At 43.1% G+C, this 26,565-nt stretch overlaps 1 protein-coding gene across 2 annotated transcripts in view; it reads left to right on the forward strand.

The window, feature by feature from the left end:
• Nucleotides 1-26,565, forward strand: part of mdn1 (midasin AAA ATPase 1) — a 60,860-nt gene that overhangs the window by 3,171 nt on the left and 31,124 nt on the right. For both annotated transcript variants that reach the window (XM_035616958.2, XM_035616959.2), the window contains exons 4-49: nt 108-215; nt 517-709; nt 793-1,002; nt 1,175-1,306; nt 1,449-1,552; nt 2,464-2,578; nt 2,787-2,971; nt 4,583-4,664; nt 4,849-4,944; nt 5,220-5,332; nt 6,157-6,305; nt 6,447-6,507; nt 7,027-7,238; nt 7,329-7,432; nt 8,248-8,392; nt 9,004-9,100; nt 9,255-9,368; nt 9,897-10,044; nt 10,213-10,320; nt 11,334-11,485; nt 13,251-13,429; nt 13,728-13,936; nt 14,808-14,954; nt 15,066-15,207; nt 15,300-15,434; nt 16,373-16,511; nt 16,961-17,093; nt 17,971-18,101; nt 18,578-18,716; nt 18,969-19,083; nt 19,190-19,450; nt 19,528-19,725; nt 20,178-20,386; nt 20,487-20,609; nt 20,760-20,957; nt 22,373-22,480; nt 22,636-22,824; nt 23,305-23,394; nt 23,486-23,749; nt 23,843-24,107; nt 24,222-24,381; nt 24,843-24,959; nt 25,046-25,254; nt 25,335-25,483; nt 25,763-25,962; nt 26,466-26,565. The exon at nt 26,466-26,565 is cut by the window's right edge and continues 124 nt beyond it. In XM_035616958.2, the coding sequence (XP_035472851.1) occupies nt 108-215; nt 517-709; nt 793-1,002; nt 1,175-1,306; nt 1,449-1,552; nt 2,464-2,578; nt 2,787-2,971; nt 4,583-4,664; nt 4,849-4,944; nt 5,220-5,332; nt 6,157-6,305; nt 6,447-6,507; nt 7,027-7,238; nt 7,329-7,432; nt 8,248-8,392; nt 9,004-9,100; nt 9,255-9,368; nt 9,897-10,044; nt 10,213-10,320; nt 11,334-11,485; nt 13,251-13,429; nt 13,728-13,936; nt 14,808-14,954; nt 15,066-15,207; nt 15,300-15,434; nt 16,373-16,511; nt 16,961-17,093; nt 17,971-18,101; nt 18,578-18,716; nt 18,969-19,083; nt 19,190-19,450; nt 19,528-19,725; nt 20,178-20,386; nt 20,487-20,609; nt 20,760-20,957; nt 22,373-22,480; nt 22,636-22,824; nt 23,305-23,394; nt 23,486-23,749; nt 23,843-24,107; nt 24,222-24,381; nt 24,843-24,959; nt 25,046-25,254; nt 25,335-25,483; nt 25,763-25,962; nt 26,466-26,565 (6,937 nt within the window). The remainder of the gene's footprint in view (nt 1-107; nt 216-516; nt 710-792; nt 1,003-1,174; nt 1,307-1,448; nt 1,553-2,463; nt 2,579-2,786; nt 2,972-4,582; nt 4,665-4,848; nt 4,945-5,219; nt 5,333-6,156; nt 6,306-6,446; nt 6,508-7,026; nt 7,239-7,328; nt 7,433-8,247; nt 8,393-9,003; nt 9,101-9,254; nt 9,369-9,896; nt 10,045-10,212; nt 10,321-11,333; nt 11,486-13,250; nt 13,430-13,727; nt 13,937-14,807; nt 14,955-15,065; nt 15,208-15,299; nt 15,435-16,372; nt 16,512-16,960; nt 17,094-17,970; nt 18,102-18,577; nt 18,717-18,968; nt 19,084-19,189; nt 19,451-19,527; nt 19,726-20,177; nt 20,387-20,486; nt 20,610-20,759; nt 20,958-22,372; nt 22,481-22,635; nt 22,825-23,304; nt 23,395-23,485; nt 23,750-23,842; nt 24,108-24,221; nt 24,382-24,842; nt 24,960-25,045; nt 25,255-25,334; nt 25,484-25,762; nt 25,963-26,465) is intronic.

A 26,565-nucleotide genomic window follows, 5' to 3' on the forward strand; every position in this document is an offset into this window, starting at 1 on the left:
GCTTCAACTTTTTTTCCCTTTTTTTCAACAATATTTAGTTTGTTTTGCTTTTAGTTTTTTTTGACCAACAAGTTAAACACACTTTGCTCTCCCATTGTCTCCAAAAGGTACACCGCCCATTGTTTAGCACTGGTCTCTCATATGACTGATAATCAGAAAACCATCTTTCTGAGAAAGGTGCTTTCAAACGACGAGATCCTGCACATGAAAATTAAGTATGTACTGTTTTTGTTGTTGTTATCCATTATCAAATTTAGGGATTAATGCTGCGAAGAATGTTTAATTTGAATGCTTTTGCCACGTTTGATTTATGAGTGTTTAATGGCTCTAAAGTAGCACTGTATATAAATATAATGTAGTTTGTATTTAAATATTCCTTGCAATATTTCTGTTTGTACAATTCTAACATTGTTTAACTTCAAATGTTGTACAGTACCAGCACAACCCAGCTGTAATGGTACCAACATGATGCTTTCTGATCTGCACGACATAATTTTTGCGTTGTTCTCTCTTAAGAGCGTTGGAGGAAACTCAGCAGCTGGAGGTTGAAAAGGCGCTGGTGTTAGCCAATCAGGGCTCTGTGATGTGGCGCCAGGAGAAAGCCAATAAGTTTACGAGGGGCCAGGTGGTATCGGAGGACCTTTCCCAGAATGTTGTAGCAGTTTGTGGTGTTGTACTACCCAGGATGGTTCCAAGACCGGCTGAACAGGTAAGAACTCTTTCACAGAAAAGGGTAACTGCTGTTTGAAAAAGAAAAGAAAAAAAACAGGAAATCCTGTACTCTGTTCATAGGTGAACCATAAAGATCTGGTGCTGGTGGACTCCACCTGCCGCAACCTGAGAAGACTGGCCCTGGCTGTAGCATCCCAGAAGCCTGTACTCCTCGAGGGTCCTATTGGATGTGGTAAAACCGCCTTGGTGGAGTTCATGGCTGCTGTCACAGGTCACACAAAAGCTACAGAGATTCTCAAGGTCCAACTTGGAGATCAAACTGACAGTAAGGTGAGAAAGCATGGGATCAGTCCAAACTTAAAGGAGCACTCTTACTGGGGCTCGGGAGGAGGTTTTCCAAAGTTTGAAAGTAAACAACCCTGAAAATGTCACTGTGATGTTAGATGATGGAGGTTAGATGAAAAGGCTGTACATTTGCAAACACATTGCGTTTGTGTCACAGATGCTGCTCGGGATGTACCGTTGTACTGATATCCCAGGGAAGTTTGTGTGGCAGCCAGGAACACTGACACAAGCTGTGTCTAAAGGCCAATGGATTCTCTTGGAAGACATTGACCATGCACCTCTGGATGTGGTGGGTTACAACTTATTAACAACTGCATAGAATAACACGATATATTTTCTAAATATATTTTTAATAATCAGATGGTATTCAGTACTAAAATCTCTTTAATAATGTCACACTTAACTGGACCAATATGATCCTTTTTTTGTAGATATCTGTGCTCCTGCCTTTAATGGAGAATAAAAAGCTGATGATTCCAGGGCGGGAGGATTGCATCGATGTTGCGCCTGGATTTCAGTTCTTTGCAACAAGAAGGTAACAACATCATGGCCTTCTAAATGTACTGTATGTATGTAACGGCAGCTTACCGTACTAGTTGTCATGACATAACACTGTTTGGTTGTGTCTCCTTACATTGCATTACATTATATCACATTCATTTTGCTGACGCTTTTGCCCGAATCAACTTATTTATTAAGGGCCTTGCCTAAGGGCCCACACTGGGATGACCTGGAATCAAACGCCCACCTTCTGTACCAAAGTCAGCGGTGTAACCCACTAAGCTATATATATAATTCCATCTGACAATGTGCCAAGTCTTAGGAGATTGTATCAGCATCAGCCCTCTCCTCAAAAATATCTCAAAGAACTCTGCTCTGTGTGTGTGTGTGTGTGCGCGCGTACAAATTAACTCAACAACACATGGACAGACTTTACCAAAAACTTGTTGGGAATATTACTTGGTAGGATATCTTGAGATGATTGACTTTTGGAGCTGACGAGTCAAATTCAAGATCAACAAAAAGTGGCGAGAGAAACACGAAAAAATAGGTAGACAATCAAAATTTTATGTTTAACAGAAAGTTATTCCCTATTATATGATGTCATATGATGAGTGACATGAAGAAGTTACACTGAAGTCAGAAAATGACATATTTTCCAGGTTTGTCTACAACCTTGACTATAGACATTATAGCTTATACAGATAGAAAAAAATAGTTTATCATCATATGGTAGGAATTACATCATCATGACATCATGATAAGGCATTACTTTTGGTAAAACACACAAAGCATGGCAGAGGCAGCTTTGTTATCAGTAAAAAAAAGTTCAACGCCACCACACACGTACAATTAAGTGGCAATAATTGTTGGACTCTCTCTCTTGTGAAAAATTACAAAAGACATAAGTGACAAATAACAGGAAGTCATGCTTGTGAAATGCAGGACGTACTTCAGTGGTGGCAGCTGGCACAAGCCTCAGAACTCTCATGCAGCGCTGCTGGACAAGTACTGGACCAAGCTGCAAATGGGTAACATGACGCGAGAAGAGCTGAAGAAGGTGAGAGTTACTGGCTTCAATATGATAGTCCACACTATTTCAGGTCTTTGCAGCAGTTTTCCATTTTTTTCTATAAAATATTACCTCAAAAATCTTCTCATCTTATTTTCTATTGCATGTTGGTGCTTCAAAGTCTGGATGTAACATTTTCCTATTGCACAGAATTTCACTCCTCTATTCTTACTGCACCCCGTGTCTCTGCATGTAGGTGCTCATCAGCAGGTATCCCAGGCTGACAGTGGTGGCAGACCGTCTCCTGGATATCTACTGTCAGCTGACCGGGGAGAGACACTCGGACCCGGAAACAAGCAGCCTGCAAACCGCTGACGACACCCAGCAGCACATGTCTGAGAGCAAAAGCACACCGCTGGAGGGGAGAGCCCTGTCACTGAGGTCAGGCCCTCAACTGTCTATTCACTTTGTGTCATAGATTACTTTATCCCAAATGTTTCCAGCAGTTTTAAAACCTAGAGAAATCCTTTCTTTTAACAATTGTATCACCTGGTTGCATGTCAATGGCGTCACATCTGCTTTGCATATGTCGTCGTTGTGTTTGTCTGCCAGAAGCATCAAAATAAGCTTTTCACATTTTCACTTTTTGGTGGGTTTTAAGTAGATGAAGCGTTGTTTTTTTTGTTGGATATCTGGATCTTGAGTTATCAGAGAAACAAGCTGGGCAAACACAGCACCTCCCAGACATCCTTTGTCCATCAAACAGTGTCTGATTGGTTGGCAAATCTCTGATTGGTTTGGTAGCTGATTATGAAGACAACACCAGACCTGTTTTCAACCTGTTTTGCTGAACATTTCTGAGATGTGGGGACCTCTCAATGTGATCTAGAGCTCTAGGACCAGGATAGGCCGGGTCACCACTAGGTTTTGCAGCTGCGGCCCGCCAGGGTTGCTTCAGAATTTTATGAAATGTCATGAAATCGCATTAATACGACTCTGCAAGGGCTTTCAATTTGACACGACAAGACACAACAAAGGAGCGCTCTACAGTCATTGGGTGACCAAGAAGAAGCGTGATGATGCATAACACTATTTCAATGAACTGGTACTTGTCCCCTGTACTTGGTAACTCCTAGCAAAATTTAAAATTCTTCCACAGCCAGTCACTTCATAATTATCTGCACCGTTACTGCCTTAACAGCAGCCCTTCGTCCTGCCAGTGATCAGGCAGCGAGGGCAAACCCCCACCCCAGTCAGAACCACCAGCCGACTTTAATTAGCTTTCCACTAGCTGCTGCTGCGTTCAATACCTTATTGATGGGATTGCCCTCTGGACGATGGGCTGGAATGGCAGATTCTCCAGGTCATACAGGGGAATGTTTATTAGATAACAGCTTTACAAACACCACCACACTCTGAGACAACACTCAACTGCCCTGGTGCTTTTTGAATTTTCCAGTTACTGTCAATGTGGTTCATGGAGGTTGTGTTGATGATTTGGCCATAAGGGGGCGTGTCTCTACACGCTTTCCCCCCGATCAGTGTAATTGATTTTATGGCTCGCCTTGCGATGCTCATATGTGCTGGTTTAGGTCATTAGGGTTCAGAATACTTAACAAGATATGTGTACTTTAGGTTTACATTTATACTAATTTATGTTTTATTTATTGCATATTTAAACCTGTCACTTTTATCAGCTCTGGTCCTGCTGCAACCGTTTTGTTCCCGTTTATTTTTTAAGTGTCCCATCATGCAGGCAACATTCTTATGAGTGCATTTATAGTGGTGGCGGTGTACTCTGTTGAGAGTTTCCTTAATCCTACTCCTTTTTGTCCCTACATGCACTGTGCAATGTCGAACCTTGTTTCAGTCGTCTCCACTCATGCACAGACAAAACGTAAAACCTAACTAACAAGTTAATTTGAGGATAGAAATTGATGTCTTTCGCTCCACTGCTCATCCGTTATCCAGAAATGACTCTTGTAGTCATCCAAAATTCATAAAAAATGTTACGTTCATTTTAATTTCATTCTCTTCCTTATGATTCCGCAGGGACCTGCTGAAATGGTGCGAGCGAATTAGCGTCAACTTTGACAGCTCCTCCTCTGCCACAGCACAACATGTCTTCCAAGAGGTTTGTGGTTTCAACTTTTTAAAAATTAAAGGGGATTTATATCTTCCACATAAAACCGACAGAAAACGCTTTTTAGTTGTATTTCGTTTAGTATTTTTCTCAGTCATTTTGTCCTGAAATACCCACGTTGCGTGTGTAAATCTTTTTTTTGCTGATTCTTTTTCATGGCCTTTCTCTTTGTCAGGCTCTTGACTGCTTCACAGCCATGCTGTCTCGTCCTGAAGGTCGACTGCGAATGGCTGAGATCATCGGCAGCAAGCTCAACATCTCCAAAGAAAAGGTTTTGTGAATTATTTTTCTGGCAAAAATTTGTGTTTAGAGGGACAAAACAATTTGCATTTATGCAAGACACGCTCCTACAGCGCTGACTGGTTAAATAAAACCAAGTAAATATGATTTTTGACATTAATGTGAACGCATTAAGAAGATTTCCCCCCCTTTGTAATTTGAGAATTGCTGTTGTTAATATTTTTTCCATGTTAATTCCTATGATAATCAACGATTTGTACAAAAAAGCATACTGTAATTTGATTCCTGGCTGCTGTTTGTCTCCAGGCCCTTCACTTCTGCCAGATGTACCAGCCTGGCATCTCGCTGACTGAGATGGAGGTCTCGGTGGGCCGAGTAACTCTGGTTCGAAAGCAGACCGAAGCGGTGCAGCTGACAATGTAAGTGGAACATCCTGCCCACCCTGCCCCCTCTGACCTGCGTTTAAACAGTATATGCATCGGCTAGTTGCTGTGCCAACACTCACCAACTGTCAGGACCAAGCAGGCCCCCTGCTGCTAAATTGAATAAACATTGAATTGATTTCAAACCACATGGTATACAAACCCCTCTAATGGTTCGACCATCAGCAAATGCCCAAATATTAACATTGATTCTTCGCAAAATCCAATACGAACGTCAAACTTCAGAACGGAAACAAAGTCAGTGTCAGAGTGTGCAGCATACCATGTGGCCACAAGAGCATTAAAGTAATCTAAAGGTTTTGAATTATTTGGTGTTGCTATGTCCATAATTTTGAGGTGAGTGAGATTCCACTTCAGTGACTTGTAGACTTACGTAAGCTAATGTTTAGAACAGTTAGAATAAGTCTTGTTGTGTAACTTATGTTATTGAGTCGGTATGCTAACTTTATGTTATTTTTAAAGTTGAAATCTTAAACTCTTAATACACTCATTTGCAGCTGTACCACTACTTGGTCTGGTATAACCGTTAGCCTATAGTTGATAATGTTGGCAAATTTTGTCAAACTTAGATAAATGGTATTACATCTTTTCTCTACCAGTGTAAGTATGACACTAGCTTTTAGCATTTATGACTCATAAAAGCAACTGCACTGTTTTCTATTGTTTTGCTTCTATTCTTTCTCCACAGAGAAATAAAAAATACAATTCTAAATAGATAATGATTTAAAAAAAAATCATAATGAAAATAGAAAAATGTACTGTATAATTATTTAGTTATAATTTTTCATTGCCATGAACAGGGAAGGCCAGACATTTGCTGCCACTCGACCCTCCGCTGCGCTGCTGGAACAGCTGGCAGTGTGTGTGTTCAAGGGTGAACCTGTTCTGCTGGTGGGAGAGACGGGCACGGGAAAGACCTCCACTGTACAACACCTGGCCAAAGTTACCGGTGAGCACACGAGGAGCCAAGCTCAAGTTTGGTGGTTTGATCCCACGCTCATCCTGTCCACATGTCGAAGTGTCCACGAAGTCCATAAATGATTATTCATCGCTCCTGATTCCAATATGTTCTATTGTGTGTTTAATCCAGGACACAGGCTGCGAGTTGTGAACATGAACCAGCAGAGTGACACCGCTGACCTGCTCGGAGGGTGAGTCATTCAAACAAAGGGTTAAAAAGTGAAGCAGCTGCTGAATGAAACTGATGACAGCCTTTTTTTAGTCTGGTTGTCGTTGGGTTATTTACCCTTGAGCCAGTATAGAGCTCAGTATGTAGTGTATCCAAACATGTAAAAGGATCAGCATCTCAAACACAGTATATGACAAACAGGTAAAGCAACAGCGCAAAGAGCATGTAGGATGTTACGTGTCATAAATCCTCTGGATTATGCTAATTCATATGCATACAAAATTGTTGTGAGGCTTTAAGTATTAAAAAAATGTTTAATAGAGCTATGTGTTATAACTCAACAGGGTACCGGTACAGGACCTGGTCATATCTAATTTGTCCGATCACTATTCGCCTTGAGGTGCAGCATTTTCAGAATTACAGAATTGTTTCACCGAACAAAATGGGTGTGCATTGCCTGCATATGCAAGGTGTAAGGGCAAGACTCATGTTTTGTCTTGAAGCAAAACTCCAGTTTGAACCTTTTTTTGCCTGAATGTAGATACAAGCCAGTAGACCACAAGCAGATCTTGCTGCCGCTGCGCGAGGCCTTTGAGGACCTGTTCTCCCAGACCTACTCGAGGAAACAGAACCTCACCTTCCTTGGCCACGTTCAGACCTGCTTCAGGGGGAAGCGCTGGCAGGATCTGCTCAAACTCATGGACCACGTCTGCAAGTCTGCCCTCACTAAGGAGCTGCAGGAGAAATCAAATGGTAATGTACCCGGAAAAAGTAAAGGAGGATGGGTGTTATTGTACTGCCTGCTGTCGCACGATGGATGACTAATGTCTGGTGTTTGTGCAGCTTCCCTGCTGCAGGAGCAGTGGGAGGCTCTGACTGCAAAACTGAGTCAGACCCAGCAGCAGATCCGAGCCTGCGAGACCGCCATGGTCTTTGCCTTTGTGGAGGTAATGAACTTAAAAGTCTTCTCGAGGGGCACCCTGGTGCGCAAATGCAACGTCCTGGGTTTGATTCTGACCTGGGACCTCTGCTGAATGTCATGCCACTGTTTCCCTCCCCTTGTTTCCTGGGACTTTCCGTTCTGTAAATTGTCATATAAAGGCAAATATACACTCACTTACACATCCAGCTAAAACTGATGCAGTCCAAAACAACAGGCCCAAAGTAAATCCAGCCTTCATGATGGTTACAATATGATGATGTATGGAGTCATAGGAGTTCTTTTCAAATATAATAAATCTGTAAAAGAGAATTAGTAAAAGAAAAGTGGGGGCATAAAGACAAATAAATAGAAGTATAGACAATAAATACAATTATGGAAATATAAAGACAGAAAAGAATTGTTATTATAATTGTCATTTATTTTCACATTTCATTTATTTTATTTTATTATTTATGCATATATATATATAATGTATAATTCCTCTGTGTACTTGGGATGTCTGTGTCGTGGTCATATCATCTGTGGGAGGATTACTTATTCTTATGAAGATCTTTAAGTCTCATGTTGCCATGCTGCAGAATGCCCGATGGTGTTATGTGATACATCAGAATCTTTACTACACAGTACTCCTGTATCTCCTTAAACCCTTTTGCGTACAAGCTGCCGCGCACACACACACACACACACACACACACACACACACACACACACACACACACACACACACACACACACACACACGTTCATGTACCTTTAGCTTTATTCCTGTGTCCTGTGTCCTTGGCATATCCGCTCTGACCCCTGTGTGCTCCTCTGCAGGGAACATTAGCTCAGGCAGTGAAGAAGGGTCAGTGGGTCCTGCTGGATGAGATCAACCTGGCAGCAGCCGAGACCTTGGAGTGTCTGAGTGGACTCCTGGAGGGCAGCGCCGGATCTCTGGTGCTGTTGGACCGTGGAGACACCGGTGAGGACTGCTACCACTCACAGTGATGGGGTTTGACTCTGATTGCAGAACCTTGTCCGTCTCAGATCTGAACGAATCCCTTGTTGAAAACTTCTAGATTGAGCTTTCAACATTGTAACCAAATTTAAAAATAGATATAAAGCAAAACATTTTTCAGTGCAAAAAAAGGAATTTTTTCGTCACAACCTGTAGAGTGAACTGAGAAGCAACTATGTGGTTCACACTCCAACATTAGGTTTAGTACAGTAGGATTTTTGTAGTATTTCAAGCGTAATTCATGTCCAAAAAGAGACAAAACACCAAAGTTGAAGATGAATATGATGGATACTGTTATAATCTTATGTAGATATCATAACAATATCATTAGATTATATTGGCCACTATAATTGTATAGGGAAAATCTGATATTGTGACGGCTCTAGTCCAGAACATGGCGATATTGTTGCAACCCAAATATCAGACAGAAAGCTTTTTTGACAAGATACTTGATTTGACACTCAGAAGATCACACTGGTTGGCTTAGATCTGGGTCACTGTGATTTGAATTGAATCGCTTTAGTGATATTCCTGAGATTTTTGATAATACTGTTTTGGTTTGTTTTAAATCAAAGAGCCCCTGGTTCGCAACCCAGACTTCCGACTCTTTGCCTGCATGAACCCAGCTACTGATGTGGGCAAGAGGAACCTGCCTCTGGGCCTCAGGAACAGGTGAGAATGAAAGTCTTTATGAACTGAATGCTAGATTGATCTTTTTTTTTACATTTTATTTCATAAACAATACAGACATCCAGAGCACATTGCAGATGAAAAGAAATTTTTAAACAGAGCGATAACCCTACATTTCCTGCCTGGTGTGTCACAGGTTCACTGAGCTGTATGTGGATGAGCTGGAGAATGAGGGAGACCTGCGGATTCTGGTTTCGGACTACCTCAAGTACTTGAATCCACATAGGAATGTCATCAGCGGCATCATAAGGTTAGCCTTTACTGTAACCTTACAGCAGGTTAACTCAAGTGAACACTGTTCTTTAGTCAGAGCTGGAAGCGAACACTGCTCTAAATTTTCTTTAAACATCTTAGTAAGGTACTGAGAGAAAACATTTCATTAAGGTATGAATCATCACCGTGTTGCGGCTGTGTAAGACCTGAGAATCTCTGCTCAGTGCTGATAAAGGTTTAAAAAGTTTCTATATTTATTTGTCTTCAAAATGCATTCTTAAAAAGCTAGAATTGAATCAAGAAGTTGAATTTAAAATCAAATATAAAGTGTGTCAGATCTCTATCAAGGAAATTTCTATTTTCTTTACTGTTATAGTATCAAGGCCCAAGGTCCTACTTTTAAGCGACACCCGTATCTTTAATAGTCTAATAAAAAGTGCATTCATCACCTTACCAACCCTGCTCAAACCCAAACTTTAAGCCACTTTTCAAGATCCCTCAGTCGGCTCAAAGTGATCCCCTAACGATTCCTTCATTTTTCTTGAACGACTGTGGTTGTGTGCAGTTTTTACTTGGCAGTACGAAAGGAGGCCAACTCACATCTGGTGGATGGGACAGGCCACAGACCCCACTACAGCCTGCGAACTCTGTGCAGGGCACTGAAGTATGTGGCAGCAAACCCCTGCAACAGCGTACAGCGCTCACTTTACGAGGTAGGGGCGGGAGAAATAATCTCTTGAAGAGTTAGTTCACTGAAATAAAATAAAACATTATCGCCGGTGTCATTTGGTTTTTATGTGAGACGAGCTGCTGAAGTAGATTTTCATCCCCATCACTTCCAAGTATTCTGACTGGACGGTCTCTCTGCTTGATGGTTGCAGGGTTTCTGCCTGAGCTTCTTGACTCAGCTGGACAGAAGCTCTCACCCTCTGGTCCAGAAACTGGTGTGTCAGCACATCCTGATGGGAAACACCAAGTGTCTCAAACAAGTAAGAGCTGAGAGCTGCTTCCTTTTTTACATTTCGGTCATGTTTATAAATCAAGTGTGGATTATTTGAAAAATATAACTTTTACAATATATATAATTACTTTTAAAGCCTGTAACAGCTCCCAAGTAGTGGCTAGAGCCTTAAGTTTCCTGAACTGCATAGAGAAACAGGCTCACTGTGTATTAGATGTTGTTGTTTTGGTAAATTCATTAATCTGCATTTGCCCAGCTCTAACTCCAACAATTGTTTCATATTCACCACTATCTTTCATGTTCCTTCCACTTTGTTGTTTCTTCAATCACTGTTAAAGCTGCTGTCATAAGTACCTGACTCTTTCGTCATAATAATAAAAGAGCATAATCCCTTCCTTTTAACGTGAAACATCCAAAGCAAGTGTTGATTTGTTATGACAGCACCTTAAAAGTGATCAAGAATTGGTTTGAACATGATTAGTAAGGAACGCAATATTTGTCTTTGAAAGTGAAACTCGCAGCAGCAGAGTGTTGGGTATGACTCTGTTGTCCCACTGGTGAAATATGCATAATGCTAAATTTATCAAGTATTTCCAATGTTTTTACCCTGGCCTTGAATTGCAAGTGCCATTATCATAGACTTGACCAGTTTTTCTTCATCTGAGAATTTACAATGTGAGAAGAGTTGTGATCATCATTATTACTAATAGTCAGTCTATTGACTATATATGCATGTATTAATTGTTTTTTTTTTCTGTAGTTTTTCATTGTCCAACTCACACGTAAGACGATAATGTTAGATTAGTCTAACTTCAGTCATGTTCAAATGTTCAAGGCAGCGACACTGATTAAAAGTGAAACTCATAATTGAAATCCAGAGGTAGGAAATTAATTTATAGCCAGCCGCACCTCTCTACCACAGAAACTTTAAAGTAATTCTTTTTTTTTTTTAAAGTAGCTCTTTCTATAAACATAGGTATTTGTAATTTGTTTGACATTTGTGAGCGAATTACGACAATCCTCATGTTATGTCACCTACAGCCCATCCCGGCACCCCCAGGCCAGCGCTGTGTGGAGGTAGAAGGCTACTGGGTGTCCCAGGGCGAGATGGAGCCAGCTCTAGACCCGAGCTACATCCTCACCGCATCAGTCAAGCTCAACCTCCGCGACCTTGCCAGAGTGGTATCTACGGGGTAGGAAACTGTTGCCCGGCTTGATCCCCTGCCCCCAATCAATGGGTGCATTTATCATTGTCCAAATGTTCATTTTGACCGAGCTAATTATGGCGCTTTAGGGAAGAATGCATCAGAGTGCACCGGCCAAAAATTTGGTGGGACTGAGTTCCACTGCAGTCGATTGACCTGCCGCCCAGCAAGCTATTAGTTTCGATGCCACTGTTTGGCTGCTGTTAAGGACAGCTGGCATCCTGATCTCCTAAGAGCATTAGTGCCACTGATGTCGGTGAGGACCATCGCTAATGTCACTGTCACTGTTCCAGTTCATCCCAAAGCTGTTGGATGGAGTTGGTCAGGGCTCTGTGCGGGCCGGTCAAGTTTTTCCACACCAAACTCTTTGTGCAAAGGGCACTGTCATGTCGAAATAGAAAAGAGACTAACATGACTAACTCTCCGGTGGGAGATGAACCAGGGTTTTGGTTCAGTGATGAGCCGGCCCTAGCCTATATGGGGCCCTAATCAGAATTATATATGCAGCATGGGGGCCCCGCTGGTGGCCAGGGGGCCCTAAGTAGCCACTTATTTTGCTTATGCCTTGGGCCGGACATGAGTGATACCATCTAGATACTCACTTTCAACCACACGAAAAGGCTTCGGAACGAATCTTCCAAAAGAGTGGCTGGACTCTTTCTTTTTCCATTATTGCCCAGGGTGTGAGGCACCAGGCGGGTGTAGGGATAACAACGGCCCCCCAGCAGAGCACTGCCGTGTTGAAGTTCCTCCTGGTGAATGAGAGGGTCGCCTCTGTGGCTGCAATTTCCTCCGCGGAAGTGTCTGTGCTTATGCACCGAACAGTAGTTTCCAGTATCAGGCCTTCATTGGAGAGTGTTGGTGGGGTCCTGGAAAGGATATCACCCAGTGCTCTGGTGGGTCTTCAAAACACTCGTGGGCATTAATTGAGAAACCTGAAGGATTTGATTGGGAGGATCAACCTGCCTAATCTAAACCAAAGGACTCAAATCGTTTCCCGAGAACACAATTTAGTGCCTGGTCCCTGCAGTGGAAACCTTTGGCTGAGCTCCGATTTTCCTACGTCCAGGGGAAAGTTCCTGCAGTTGAAACGTGGCTAATGTGATGATATTATTATAGTTGGATAGCAGCAGCCTGCGTTGTATGATACAGAATACAGGGTGAAGCGAGTAGGTTGTGCCCTGCTCCTGCTCATTCAAAATACAGAAATTTGACATTTTGTCAGATAGCAGTCACATTGGTAAAGTGTACTCGCACTGATGCAGTAAACAGAAATTTGACATTTTGTCAGATAGCAGTCACATTGGTAAAGTGTACTCGCACTGATGCAGTAAATGTAGTATACAACTAACAACCTTTGATTTGAGGATTGTTGCGCGGATTTGGACTGGCAGAGGCTCAGCCGCTGCCGGGAACGCTTTCACTTTAAAAAAACATCTGGGCAGGAAGTGTTTCAGTGATTGTGGCTTAACGGCGGACCAAGAAAAGTATTGATAGTGTAGCTTTTAACCCAAGTGAATTTTCTTGTTACAAACAATAAGGGAGGAAATATTGAATGTTTCTCATTTGCCCATCAACTCAGCCATGCTCTGGTCTTATTGCTCTCAGCACCGACCGCTGTGTGACTCAGAAGTCCCTCCTCACCGCTCAATAGCTGTTAAGGTTAATTTGGCACACTCAGGTTGCAACATCATTCAACACTGAGCTCATGACTAATCAGTGCTCTGCCCCGCCATCACTCTCTCTCTCACAGGACTCACCCAGTGCTGATCCAGGGAGAGACGTCCGTGGGGAAGACCAGCCTGATTTGCTGGCTGGCCGCGGCCTCCGGGAACCAGTGTGTGAGAATCAACAACCACGAGCACACCGACATCCAGGAGTACATCGGCTGCTACTCGTCAGACGACCGGGGCAAGCTGGTGTTCAAAGAGGGTACGAGGACTGATAGATGCTGTCACCTTTTTCTGTCATGTCAGGCCAACGGTCAAAACTCTGGACTCATGAGATATTTATCTGTCTTGATTGAAAAATTATTGAGGATTCATTTTTGTCTTATTCAAAACCCAAAAAACTAAAGTGTGAATATATTTAATTACGCCAACTGCCAGTGCACATAATGTATCCCACTCCCCACCCACTGTTAAAAACTGTGGCATCATATCCAGTGTCTACTACTAACCTCTCGCACCAGCCCACACTAACATGCCGCTTGCTTGTGTATCTGCCCCAGGCGTTCTGATCGACGCCATGAGGAAAGGCTACTGGATCATCCTGGATGAGCTGAACCTCGCCCCCACCGACGTCCTGGAGGCTCTCAACAGACTGTTAGACGACAACCGGGAGCTGTTTGTGGCCGAGACACAGGAAGTCATCAAGGCTCACCCCAGATTCAAGCTGTTTGCTACCCAGAATCCCCCTGGACTCTACGGTGGTAGGAAGGTATGCCATTCGTTCTGCTTGAGAGGGATTGTCTGATTGCATGGTTTCATCTGGGTTAACTTCAGACACTCTTTTTTACAATTTTGGTCACTTGAGTCAAGTAAGGTAACCATTTTTGTTCATCAGTTGACACTGAAAAATAGACAATGACAAGATGAAAAAAAAAATTGTTGAAATGTTTGCATATTTATTAAAAATTTGACGTTAAATCTCTCATTTACAAAAGTTTGGGGGTATCTGTAGAGTTCCCCTTTGCAGCAGTTATCCCCCTCAAGTCTTCTTAACTGATCTCTCAGGCTCCATCTGATGGGCAGTGTTTGTGAACTGTTATCTTCAGTTTAATGTCTGACCAAGTGACACTGGCGAGTGACACAGAAAGGCGTCTGAATATGTTTATAAATGAGACATTTCAGTTTAGATTTTTAATAAATTTGCAAAAATATGTTTATTACAACAATTCAATTCTTCATAAGACGTGTTCACAATGTAATAAAAGGCAGCATTTCCAACTGGAGTGTGTGACAGAATCTGAAGGAAAATAATCCACCTTGATGATCTTGTCTGATAGTTAATATATTATGTAAACAGGAAGTTTTCAAGAATATCTTTAAAGATGAATCCTCATCTTTTTAATCTTTAATACAATGCAATTCAATTTAACATTTCTATCACGACCATCCCACAATGAACCAACAGTGAACAAAAACCCAAACTGGACATAAACTTCATAAAAGTAGCATTATTGATATTATTAAATAATTCTTTATTCAGCACGATTAAACTAAAACACCCACAACACATTCTCACTGTGAAATAAAATCTAAAATCACATTGAGTAATGTCCACTAACTGTTCTCCTCCCAACCTCCAGGTTCTCTCCAGGGCTTTCAGGAACCGCTTCGTGGAGCTGCACTTTGACGAGCTGCCCAGTGGAGAGCTGGAGACCATCCTCAACCAGAGGTGCCGCCTGCCTCCGTCCTACTGCAGCAAGCTGGTCAAGGTCATGCAAGACCTTCAGGTAACATTACACTCCTGTATGTTGTCGTTGTTGTTGTTGTTGTTGTTGTCCTGCCTGTCTTCCTTGATTATCTCTCGATTTGACTGTGTGTGTAATGCTTTCCACGTCCAGTCCTTACGCAGGGGCTCATCTGTGTTTGCGGGGAAACATGGCTTCATCACCCTCAGGGACCTGTTCCGCTGGGCAGACCGTTACAGGCTGGAGGAGCAGACAGAAGCCTCCCAGGACTGGCTACAGCATTTGGCTGACGATGGTGAGGCTCATCTGAAGTTTCTTGTTTTCATTGCCAGCCGATGCCTGTGTCGCACTCTGACCCCTACATAAAGCCGTTGTCTTCTCCGTCAGGGTACATGCTGCTGGCGGGGCGGGTCAGAAAGCCGGAGGAAGAGGTCACCATCTTGTCAATCCTGGAGAAGCACTTCAAGAGGACGGTGAACCCCGAAAACTTGTTCTCTCAGAAACAAGTGACCAGCCAGTTCAGTGAGTAGAACTCTTCAGTCCAGCACAACACTTTGATCCACGGCTACCGCCTCACTCCGTCACACCACATTGAATTAACAGTTTTTATACATACTTGAACACTATCAACTATTATTTAGTTTGGAACAGCATGTTGGTGTCTGACGTTGCTTCTCAAGATTCGGAATCCCTCTACTACTGTAAAGAGACTGTCATGTTTAAATGACACATTCTTTGTCTCAAGTAAAAACAAAAGTTAAAATTATAAGAAATAAAAAGCTGCTTCACTCTTACTGGGTCTGATGTGATCAGTTGATTATGGTTGCTAATGGTGGCAACAGTTGGCAAATGTTATATATATATGTATAACTGTAACTAAGTGACACTAACTGTGTGAGCGTAATAACCTGTACAAACTACATGTTCCAATGTCCTGCATGTGTGAGTGAAGATATCACAAAACATCTCTGCCTTCATAATTGTGTAACTTCTCTTTCGGAATGTTATCTGTAAATTTGGAAGTTTGGGTAGGTATTGTGATCGGTGAATATAATTCAAAACTATACTACATTAATCCTCATAGACATCATTATGTTTGTTATTCATCACCTTCCTCTGCTGACTTCCATTCAGGCTTCTACTGGGGAGTAAAGTTAAAATTCATCCTTTATTAAAATAACGATGAAATACTGATAACTAGCACAATAATTTAGTTATTAGTTATGATTATTATTGTGTACCACAGTCTGACGTTGAGTGCTGAGCCTTACAGTTCACATTCAGCATGTTTGAGTGGAAACTTGCCTGATAAACCTAACTTGACACATTGCCTTTGTGTTCTTTTACTTATGAGTGGACACTTGCAGACTCACCAAAAATGAATCAACTGAAAATCAAAGAAGAGAAATTTGCATTTTGATGAACACAGTGTGACATTGTCTCGATGCTCCCATCGCCAGGTCCGTTCATCGACAGCATTGCTGGAGTTCCAGAGGAGTTCCGCCATGTGGTGTGGACACACAGCATGAGGAGACTGGCTGTGCTGGTCGGACGTGCACTTCGATTCGGCGAGTCTGTCCTGCTCGTAGGAGACACCGGGTAAGAAATATGTGTGTTCATTGCATTATACATACTGTATATGCAAAACAGAAATGTAACAGGACATTTGGCATTCAATCAAAAAAAAAAAAGAGACAAAACTTGCCCAGGACTTTGTCTTAATCTGGAGCACATGTACTCTCATTAGGACAACACTGTACTGCAGGAAGTCGTAGGTCAGTCTGCTCAGTAAGATAATAGCAAAAAAAGAACCAATCAGCGGTTTCACCTGATGGAAGGGCAGCACAGTCTCCAGACTTAAAGGGGCATTTAGTGATTTCAATCCAATACACTTTTTTTTAAATTCAGCAAATATTTCCTAACGGTCTGCTAGCTGCAAAACACTGTATTGTGTGGTGCGATCTGCACCATACAACACCATGAACTTTTTGATTTCGATTGTGGAAAGAATATTACTTTATTGAAAATAAGTAATTATGCCTCACCAGATGTGGAAAGACGACAATCTGCCAGCTCTTTGCTGCCCTGGCCGGACAGAAGTTTTTTGCAGTCAACTGTCACCTGCACATGGAGACGTCTGACTTCTTGGGAGGCCTGCGACCTGTCAGACACACGCATCAGGTACTGATGGAACCACGGCAGGTGGAAATGTCTTCTCCAAAGGCAAAGGAACATTTTCAGAGAGGGAGAATCTAACTCCAAGGTTTTTTTGTTACTTAGATAAGTGAGAAAACTTCTTGTCATGTTATTAAAAAAATATAAATGGCAACAAACCAGAAGTATATAAACACATTCATGTATTATTAACCTAATAACCTTTCCCCCTTTCATTCTCATTATTCTATCACCAGATGCTTAGACTCTTTTTTTCTTCAGGCTGAGCTTCAACAAATCCAATTTGAAATAAAATAATGGACACTACATTACAGTGCCCGGTATCAACTTTAACTTGAGTAGTTTAACATCAGTACAGAGAGAAGTGCGTGGGAGATGCAGCCCTTTTAACACATCCTGCTCAAATTTTGGGTTTTCGAAAGTAATTCAACATGAAGTCAAAAAATACAAAAAAATATTTGATATTTAGTTGAAAATCCTTTGCAGCCAGTGACTGTTTGAAGACTTTGACCCCCAGAACCCTGCAGACACTTTGAATCTTCCCTTGGGACTCCCTCCCAGAGCTTCACTGCAGCCTCTTTTTGAGTTTCTCTGCCTTTAGTCTGGTTTCTTAACAAGTGGAATACAGTTCAGCCTGACTGAGATCAGCCGACTGACTTGGCTTGTCGAGAATATTCCACCTCTTCACCCTGAAAGGCTTTTTGGTCGTTTTGGCTGCAAAATTTGCTCAAAGGGGTTTTGATTTTGTCTGAATCTGAGCTCAGAATATCATTCTGATTCTGTTTGTGTGTGTGTGTTTGTGTGCCTGCGTGTGCGTGTGTGTATGTATGTGTGTGTGTGTGTCTGTGCGTGTCTGTGCGTGTCTGTGTGTGTGTGTGTGTAGCCTGATGGTGAGGACTGCAGGCTGTTTCAGTGGCATGACGGCCCCTTGGTGCTGGCCATGAAGGAGGGTGGAGTGTTCCTCATGGACGAGATCTCCCTGGCAGACGACTCAGTGCTGGAAAGACTCAACAGGTACACACGTGCTATGTAACCTAAATAATAATAAGATGCACTTTCAAATTTGGGAACACAGAAACAGAATTAACAATCATTTACCAATATCAATTTTTAAAAAGACAATTGCCCGGAGTTGCATTTCCTATCACAAAATACACATAAATTATGCTATTTTCATCATTATCATTATTTACCTTATTTTTATTTGCCTATTTATACCATTGCCATAATGGTAATTTGACTAGAATTGCAGGAATTTGTTCACCAATATTTTTAACATTATCAAAGTGATAACCGTTTTTTATAAGGGTGGACGGTCTAAATGATTTTGCAACCATGCATTAGTAGTGATGCCACAAAAACCACCACCTGTGAACTTTTGTTAGGGCATTTTTCACATTATCCCCAAACCCAACATGATCATGTCAGGCTGCCCTGTTTACCACCACATAAGAGGAAAACCCCTCCCAACGTGTTGTGTTTGTTTGCAGTGTTCTGGAGACGGAGAAGTCCCTAGTGTTGGCAGAGAAGGGCAGTGGGGACAATGACAACGTGGAGCTGATCAGAGCAGCTGCAGGCTTCCGTCTGGTTGCCACCATGAATCCTGGAGGAGACTTCGGCAAGAAGGAGGTCAGTGGAGTTTAGGCAGCAACAGCAGGAAAGTGAAACTGCTCATACAATTCTAATAAAAAACACTGAAATGTTCCCTTTTAAACAGAAAGTGTTGTATTTGCCTTAAATTGATAGTGGTGAATTTGAACCTTTTATGTTTTATTTGTCCCAGTGATTTAACATGTTTTAAAACCTATAAATGTGCTTAAAAAAGAAACCAGTAGTTGCAGGTGGAGTCTGACTTCTGTGTTTGTCTGTTTTTCTGGACAGCTCTCTCCTGCCCTCAGGAACCGGTTTACAGAGATCTGGTGTCCTCAGAGCAACAGCCGCACTGACCTGGTTCAAATCATCCAACACAACCTGCGCTCTGGCCTCTCACTCGATGGTAAAGCTGTTTGCAGAAACAAGTTTTAGTTACAGTCAGCTTTAAAGTCCGATTTTTGAAATCAAACAGGAAAGGTGTTATTTATGCCTCTCTGTATCAAACCCAGGCTGCGATATCGCAGAGCTGATGCTGGACTTCATCGAGTGGCTGACCCGCCAAGACTTCGGCCGACGCTGCATCCTGAGCGTTAGAGACATCCTGTCATGGGTTTACTTCCTCAACACGGTGTGCGAGCGGGATGAGGACGGCTTCATGACAATGGGAGCCCTGGAAGACGAAGAAGAAGCAGAGTGGGACCTCAGACTGGACACGGTCACCGCCTTCATCCACGCTGCGTGTCTGGTCTACGTTGATGGCATCGGATCTGGTGAGCTGATGGCTTGACTTAACTTCCACCCTGAAAATGTGTCTGGGAAATGTGGTCTGAGTCTCCCTTTTTTGCAGGAACCACAGTGTCCAGTGCAGACAACGCCCTTGTGGCTCGCCGGCTGTGCCTGAGCTTCCTGCAACAGCGGCTGAGCAAGATGACCAAGCTGGATCAGGAGATGCTGGACGCCCTGAGAGTCTATGATAGCAGCCTGCCACGGAAACCCCAGTGGGGTGACGACTTCTTTGGCATTGACCCCTTCTACATTGCGATAGGTGTGGACTTCAATGTTTGTTCATGAATGTATATGATATTCCATTATTCCAGCATGTGGAACCATAGTCTAGATAATCTGCTTGACTTGTTGTTCGTTCATACCCTGCTAACTGTATGTAACGCATCCAATTGATTTATCACAACACATTGCTTACATAGAGCCGCTTCAGGCAATAAATGCATTTTAAGAATGAACTTTAAAGATGACACTGACTCTGACAGTGGTGTCAACAGTGTCTGAGCCTTCTCAAGCATGCAAGCGAATGTTGAACGACCTAGGTCTAAGTCTAAGACCTTTTTAGCGATGCTCTTGGCTTCCCTTTCTATCCAAGCTGGTGCACATCCAACTCCAAGTTGCCCTTTGTTCTTGGAATCTGGCAAATGTTCTTACAGGTCTGTGTTCCTCCTCATGACTGAATGAAATGACTCATTACTTCATATGTCCTACCAGGGCCTCAGACTGAGAGCCGGAACCTGTCCGATTACGCCATCGCAGCAGGCACAACCGCGATGAACGCCCAGAGGCTTCTGCGGGCACTGAAGCTGCAGAGGCCCGTGCTGCTGGAGGGCGCGCCCGGCGTGGGTAAGACCAGCCTGGTTGCGGCACTGGCGAAGGCTTCCGGGAACCACTTGGTGCGAATTAACCTGTCAGAGCAAACGGTAAGCCTCAATGTGAATGCTCAGAAGCTCTTCACTATGTTCCCTAATGAGCTACCGAGAGGAAAAGGCTCTGATGCTGATGGCGTGTTCCCTCTGGCAGGATGTTACCGACTTGTTTGGGACAGATCTCCCGGTGGAGGGTGGGAAAGGAGGAGAATTTGCGTGGCGTGACGGCCCCCTTTTGGCTGCTTTGAAGGCAGGTCACTGGGTTGTCCTGGATGAGGTAGGCTCAGACACTTTAAAAGATTTAAATATTTTTTCATGGCTTGGAACCCGTTTGTGTTGCAGTAAATATTGGAATGAACATTTATCTTAAGTTGCTGACATAATCAGTGATTTTAAACTGACTTGAGCTTCTTCCCTACGCTGAAAGCTGAACCTGGCCTCCCAGTCGGTGTTGGAGGGTCTAAACGCCTGCTTTGACCACAGAGCAGAGATCTATATTCCTGAGCTGGGCCTGAGCTTCCAGGTTCAGCACGAAAAGACCAAGATCTTTGGCTGTCAGAACCCCTTCACCCAAGGTGGTGGGCGCAAGGGACTGCCCAAGTCCTTCCTCAACAGGTTCACACAGGTAAGGAACAGTCCTGATGATATCCCTTACTGTTATGTACTTGTTGTTTTTTTAAATGTACTCATGTTCTTATTAATTCATTTGTTGCAGTTTGGTTTGATAGTTATTATCCTTTGTTACTCAGTCATCGATTTGTGTATTTGTATTGTGATAATTGAATTAAGGGAGACATGGTTGAGCCAGCAGTATAAACATTTATACAAAACGATTGAAAATTGATACTAAGATACATCAGTATTCTCATCCTGTACATTGATTTAATTTTGCTCAGCATGGGGGCACAAAGAAGTGTTAGCCATGGTACCTCAAAACCAAAAACTTAAAAATAAATAAAAATAAATAAGAGTGAATTAGTGGACGGACAGAAAATGAACCAGCATCAGTTCTGATGATTTATTGTACCTGTAATTTTTCAAGTAAATGTGTCAAACATTTACTATTGGTAGCCTTTCAGATAGGTGGAGGTTCTCTACCTGTCCCTGTATTATAGTTTAGTAAATTGAGCTTAGTGTCTTTGGACTATTGCTCAGACCAAACAATCTTAAGCCCTGAAATATATGTGGTTAGAGATTCTAAACTATTTTCTGACATTTTAAACACTAAATAATGAATCAAGAAACTAATCATAATATTAATTAGTAGTAAAAAATAATCTGTAGTTCAGTTAAATGTACATTTTATTTGTATAGCGTGTGCAGCCAAAGCACAACATACATTATCTCAAGGCACCTCAGAGAAGGGTATTACAGAGAGATACCCACCATGAGCAAGCACAAGCACAAAAGAGAAGAGACTCGCTTTAACAGGAAGAACCAGACTCGAGGTGGGCCGACGTCTGCCTCAACCACTTGGTGTGAGAGGAGAGAAATGGGAGGAAGAGGTGAAGAGAATGTGGAGAAAGTGGGAAAGAGGGGTAATGAGGGTGAAAGTTTCAGCCCTAGAAAAAAACTGACCACAGATTTGTGGGAAATCCCACAAATGATATTGCTTGATGGGTGGCTGGTTACACCACTGACTTTGGTACAGAAGACGAGGGGTTCGATTCCCTGTCAGGACAAGGCTAAAAATTCCAGTGTGGGCCATAAGGAAAGGCCCTTAATGCTACCTGCCTACCTCTGATATATAACCGGTGTTGTAAGTCGCTTTGGACAAAAAGCATCAGCAAAATGAATGTAATGTTAATCCCAGATATCCCATTGAAAACGGAAATATCTTCAAAGGCCAATGAACAAGCACAGGCTTTATAGATACATCTGTCATCTAACAAGCGCCAAATCTTGTCGAACCTTATTTGAGCCCACAGAATCTGTATCCATCTGATTCAAAGAATCAGCAGAGTAATGATGGAATGATTTTATTTTTCTCTTTTATCTCTTATGTTCATGAAATCTGCCGCTCTCTGCATGTGTTTCCAGGTTTTTGTAGACCAGCTCACCAGCGGAGACCTGGAGTTCATAGCAGACTCCGTTTTCCCCACCATTGATAAGGAAATCATTGCTAAAATGGTGGACTTCAGCAACAGGGTAGGTTTTCTCTTCTTTGACTCTGCTGATTGGACAGATTTAGATGATCTGCCGTTCCCACTGTTGTTCCACAGTCGGCTTGCAAGTCCAGTGCTTCACGTTTAAAGCTGTCAGTGAGTCAAAGAGGCTTGACGGGCTCCTTCTGCCTCCCTCAGCTCGTCCAGGATGTGAGCGTGGAACGACGGTGGGGTCAGAAAGGAAGCCCCTGGGAGTTTAACCTGCGCGACATGTTCCGCTGGTGTCAGCTGATGCAGGCCGACCAGTCGCCTGGGTTTTTCAGTCCGGGCCAGCACGCAGCTTTGGTGTATGCTGACAGGATGAGAACAGAGGCTGACAAGGCTCAGGTATTCTGTCTCTCCAACTTCCCCTTTATCTACAAAAAACTTTGTATACTTAATCAATATAGCAATACATTGAATTTGATATGTGTAATTGTTTTCGAGAAATCATATTCAAAGGAATAGTTGCTGTTTTATTTTTGACTTATGTCTTGTTCTTTATGGTCTTACTGTTGATCTTGTCCACATGTATGTTGTTGAAAAGATGACTGTTCTCAGAGCCCAACCAATATATCTATCGGCCGATAAGATCGACTGAGCCTTTCACAGACATACTTGAATCATGTTTGTGTTTGCCAATATCCGCCCAATATGAAAAATGTTATTTTACAGAATAACATGCTTTGTGTTATGTTTTTCAAGTAAAAAAAAAGAATGTTTAATTTCTCAATTATAGTTCTATATATTTGGTTGGACTTCTCTGTTTTTTTTCTTTATTACTCTGTGAACTTGGACTAAAACACTGTGTCCTCCCTTCCCACTCAGGTGCTGTCTGTGTTCAGGAAGGTGTTCGGGGAGGACTCTGAGCCTTACAGCGGCTCCAGACAGTTCCACATCACTCCACTCAACCTGCAGGTTAATCCAAACACCAAAACCTCATCTGTGTGTTAAAATCCTGTGGGGAAAGAAATTCAAGGATTTCTTCTCCTGTGGCTTGCCCTTGTAGGTGGGATTTTCGGTCCTGCAGCGCAGCGGCGGCGCCCCTGTGGCCCTGGACCCCCCACTCTCCATCACACACCAGGCCCTGCGGCCATTGGAGTCCCTGATGAAGTGTGTGGAGATGGGCTGGATGACGATACTGGTCGGCCCCACAGCCAGCGGCAAGACCAGCCTGGTGAGACTGCTGGCTCTGCTGACAGGACACCGCCTCAGAGTTATGGCCATGAACAGCGCCATGGACACCACCGAGCTGCTGGGAGGCTTTGAACAGGTAACCAGCAACTCAGGTTTCTAGGTTGTCAAACCTCTCAATTGTCGAAAAAGAGAAGACCTCTCTCAACTTGCACACTTTTCCCCTGTCTAGGTGGATATCATGCGGCCCTGGCAACAAGTGCTAGAGAGCGTGGACTACATAGTCGCCATGGTAATACGCCGTGGCCTAATGTCATTGGATGTCGGCATCCAGGACACAGAGTTCCTGCTGCAGACGTGGGGCCTGTTCTGCCACTGGCTGAAGGAGGAAGGGCTGCAAAAAACCGGGGGAACGGTGAACTCCGAGGCGCTGAACAAGCTGGAGGTCATCATCCTCCTGCTTCAGAAACTCAACACCAAGCTCAAAGTGTTCACTGGTAATGGCCAAGTGCTGTTGGATAACAGGACAGTGTCTGATAGAAGGGATTAAGGGAACATTGGATATAAAAATATGTTTCCCTTGCGTCATTATTCCTGTGTTTGTCCTCCAGACATGTCAAAGCTTCAGATGGACTTCACGCTGCTGAAGGAACGTCTAGCCCAGCTGGAGGACGGCTGGACAAACGGAGGCTTTGAGTGGTTGGACGGTATGCTGGTCCAGGCCCTGCAGGCTGGTGATTGGCTGCTCATGGACAATGTTAACTTCTGCAGGTGAGGAAACTGAGGTGTTCTATATATGCCATTTAAAAACAACAACTAAAAAGGAATTTAAAATTTAGAAACAATTGCTGATTGGGTTTCACAAAGTGACAGTCGAAGATCTACTGGTTCCAATGTACAAAAAGCTGTCCTTAGCATGTAAGCTACAGCCAATGTGCAAGTGTATGTACATACCTACTGAAACAGCTTTCAATCAAACACGTTCATTGGCCCACTGAGAGGGTCAGAAACTAAAGGAGAATTTATCCACTAATACCTTTTGTTGACTCTTTCAGCTGTGAAACAGTTTTTACTGTAAGTTTGTAAATCAGTGTAGTTTTTGACTTGGTGTTTAGTGATTTCAGTTGGACTTTAAGAGAGATGTCAAGAAGTCAGTAGCCATGCCTGAAAACAACACAGTGTCAGGAGCCTTAAATCTAACTTCTTGATTTAATTTTGTATTATGTGCTCAGTGCCTCCGTCCTGGATCGCCTCAATGCTCTGTTGGAGCCTGGTGGATCCCTCACCATCAACGAGCGCGGCGTCATAGACGGGAAGACCCCGCAAATCACCCCACATCCTAACTTCAGGTAGAAAAACTAAAACTAGTTCACTTCCCGTTGAAAGTCATTAAATGAGCCGATGGTCAGGTGATGTGTGTGTGTGTGATTTGCAGGTTGTTCCTGACCATGGACCCTGTGCACGGGGAGCTCTCCAGAGCCATGAGGAACAGAGGCGTGGAGGTGTACATCCCAGGGGAACACGAGGGGGTCTGCTGGGACGCATTGGACCTGAAGACCGTGCTTCACACTGCCGGAGTGCCTGGGGACTGTGTGTGTGATCTGCTGATTGAAATACATAAAGGAATCAAATCTGCCATCTGGGGTAGGTACTGAATAATGACAACCATACTGTCAGTCTGCATTGTTAAAAAAATATAATAAACTAAGACTTCTATCTTTCAGATTCCCCTGCCTCATCAGTGGCCTCTCTCCTCCATGCTGGCACCCTGCTGTCCTGCCAGCTCCTCAGAGGTGTGGATTTACCTAGCGCCCTGCAGCATGCCTGCAGGGAGGCGTACTCGCTGTGCCAGCGTACAACTGCTAATCAAAAGGTATCAACGACTAATTTTCAATGCATTGCCCACAGTCATCAGCCTTATAGAGTCATCTGAATCCCTCACATGTGGTGTCCCCAAAGAATATATTTTGGGACCACTTTAGTTTTCTATATATAGTTTATTGTGTATGCCTAGGTCAAACAAATGCAGTCTAATACAACACTCCTGCAATTAATCATTCCTTCATGAAGGTTAAAATGTTCATCTTCATGTTTTAGACAGCTCTAATGAGCACGTTCATGAATAAACATCACTGCATTCTTTTCCCTGTAGCAAGCCCAGCAGGTGATCGAGCAGCAATTGGCCATCCTAGACACAGAGGACTGGGGCAGCGGGCTGCTGTGTGCCGGAGTGTGGCCTGACGGCTTTCCGTCCGCTCTCCTCTCCACGGAGGATTCCTGCTTCTCCGCCGTTCTCCGAGATGGACAGGTCCTGTCATTTTGCCTGAACACCCTCAGCCTGCAAGGCAAAAGGTGAGGATGGCAACATCACATGAGTCTGCAGTGGGAAAAAATACCACAAGGAGGGATTCAGGCCAAAAACATCGCAGGGGGCTGTGTGAGGGCAGTTTTTTAAGGTACAAATGGTAGAATTACAACAGTAGAAATGCAGCATTAATGTAAAAGTAATCTACCAACCATTTGCTCTTGAATATATTTGATTATACGTTGACGTACCAGACTCACCACTTCACTGACTTACTAGATCCATTCAAATGAATAAGGGGGCTTAGTATTGTTTAAAGTGAAATGGCTTGTCTTGAGGTGTTTGTCAGTTTGAGTATTTAAACTGAAAGATGTTATTTGAAGCATCTCACTTAAAGTAGAATGTGTCGGTACTTTTACAATCAATACAGGGTTCCAGATGACAAACATCTGGAACCTGAAAGGGTTTGTTGTGTCTGTCTAATTGCAAATACTGAAAGGAGTTTAGGTGTAAGTCTAGATCCATAAAGTGTTTTTCTGTGTTTGCACAGGAATCGTCCACTGAGTCTAAGTGACTTGCAGAGGGCCTTGCAGAGCAGTGGCGTCCACGAAGGCCTTGTGTTCTCCGAAGGTGTGGTGGATCTGGAGGAG

The sequence above is a fragment of the Scophthalmus maximus genome, chromosome 18 (assembly GCF_022379125.1).
Source record: "Scophthalmus maximus strain ysfricsl-2021 chromosome 18, ASM2237912v1, whole genome shotgun sequence".
In the NCBI taxonomy this organism is placed as follows: domain Eukaryota; kingdom Metazoa; phylum Chordata; class Actinopteri; order Pleuronectiformes; family Scophthalmidae; genus Scophthalmus; species Scophthalmus maximus.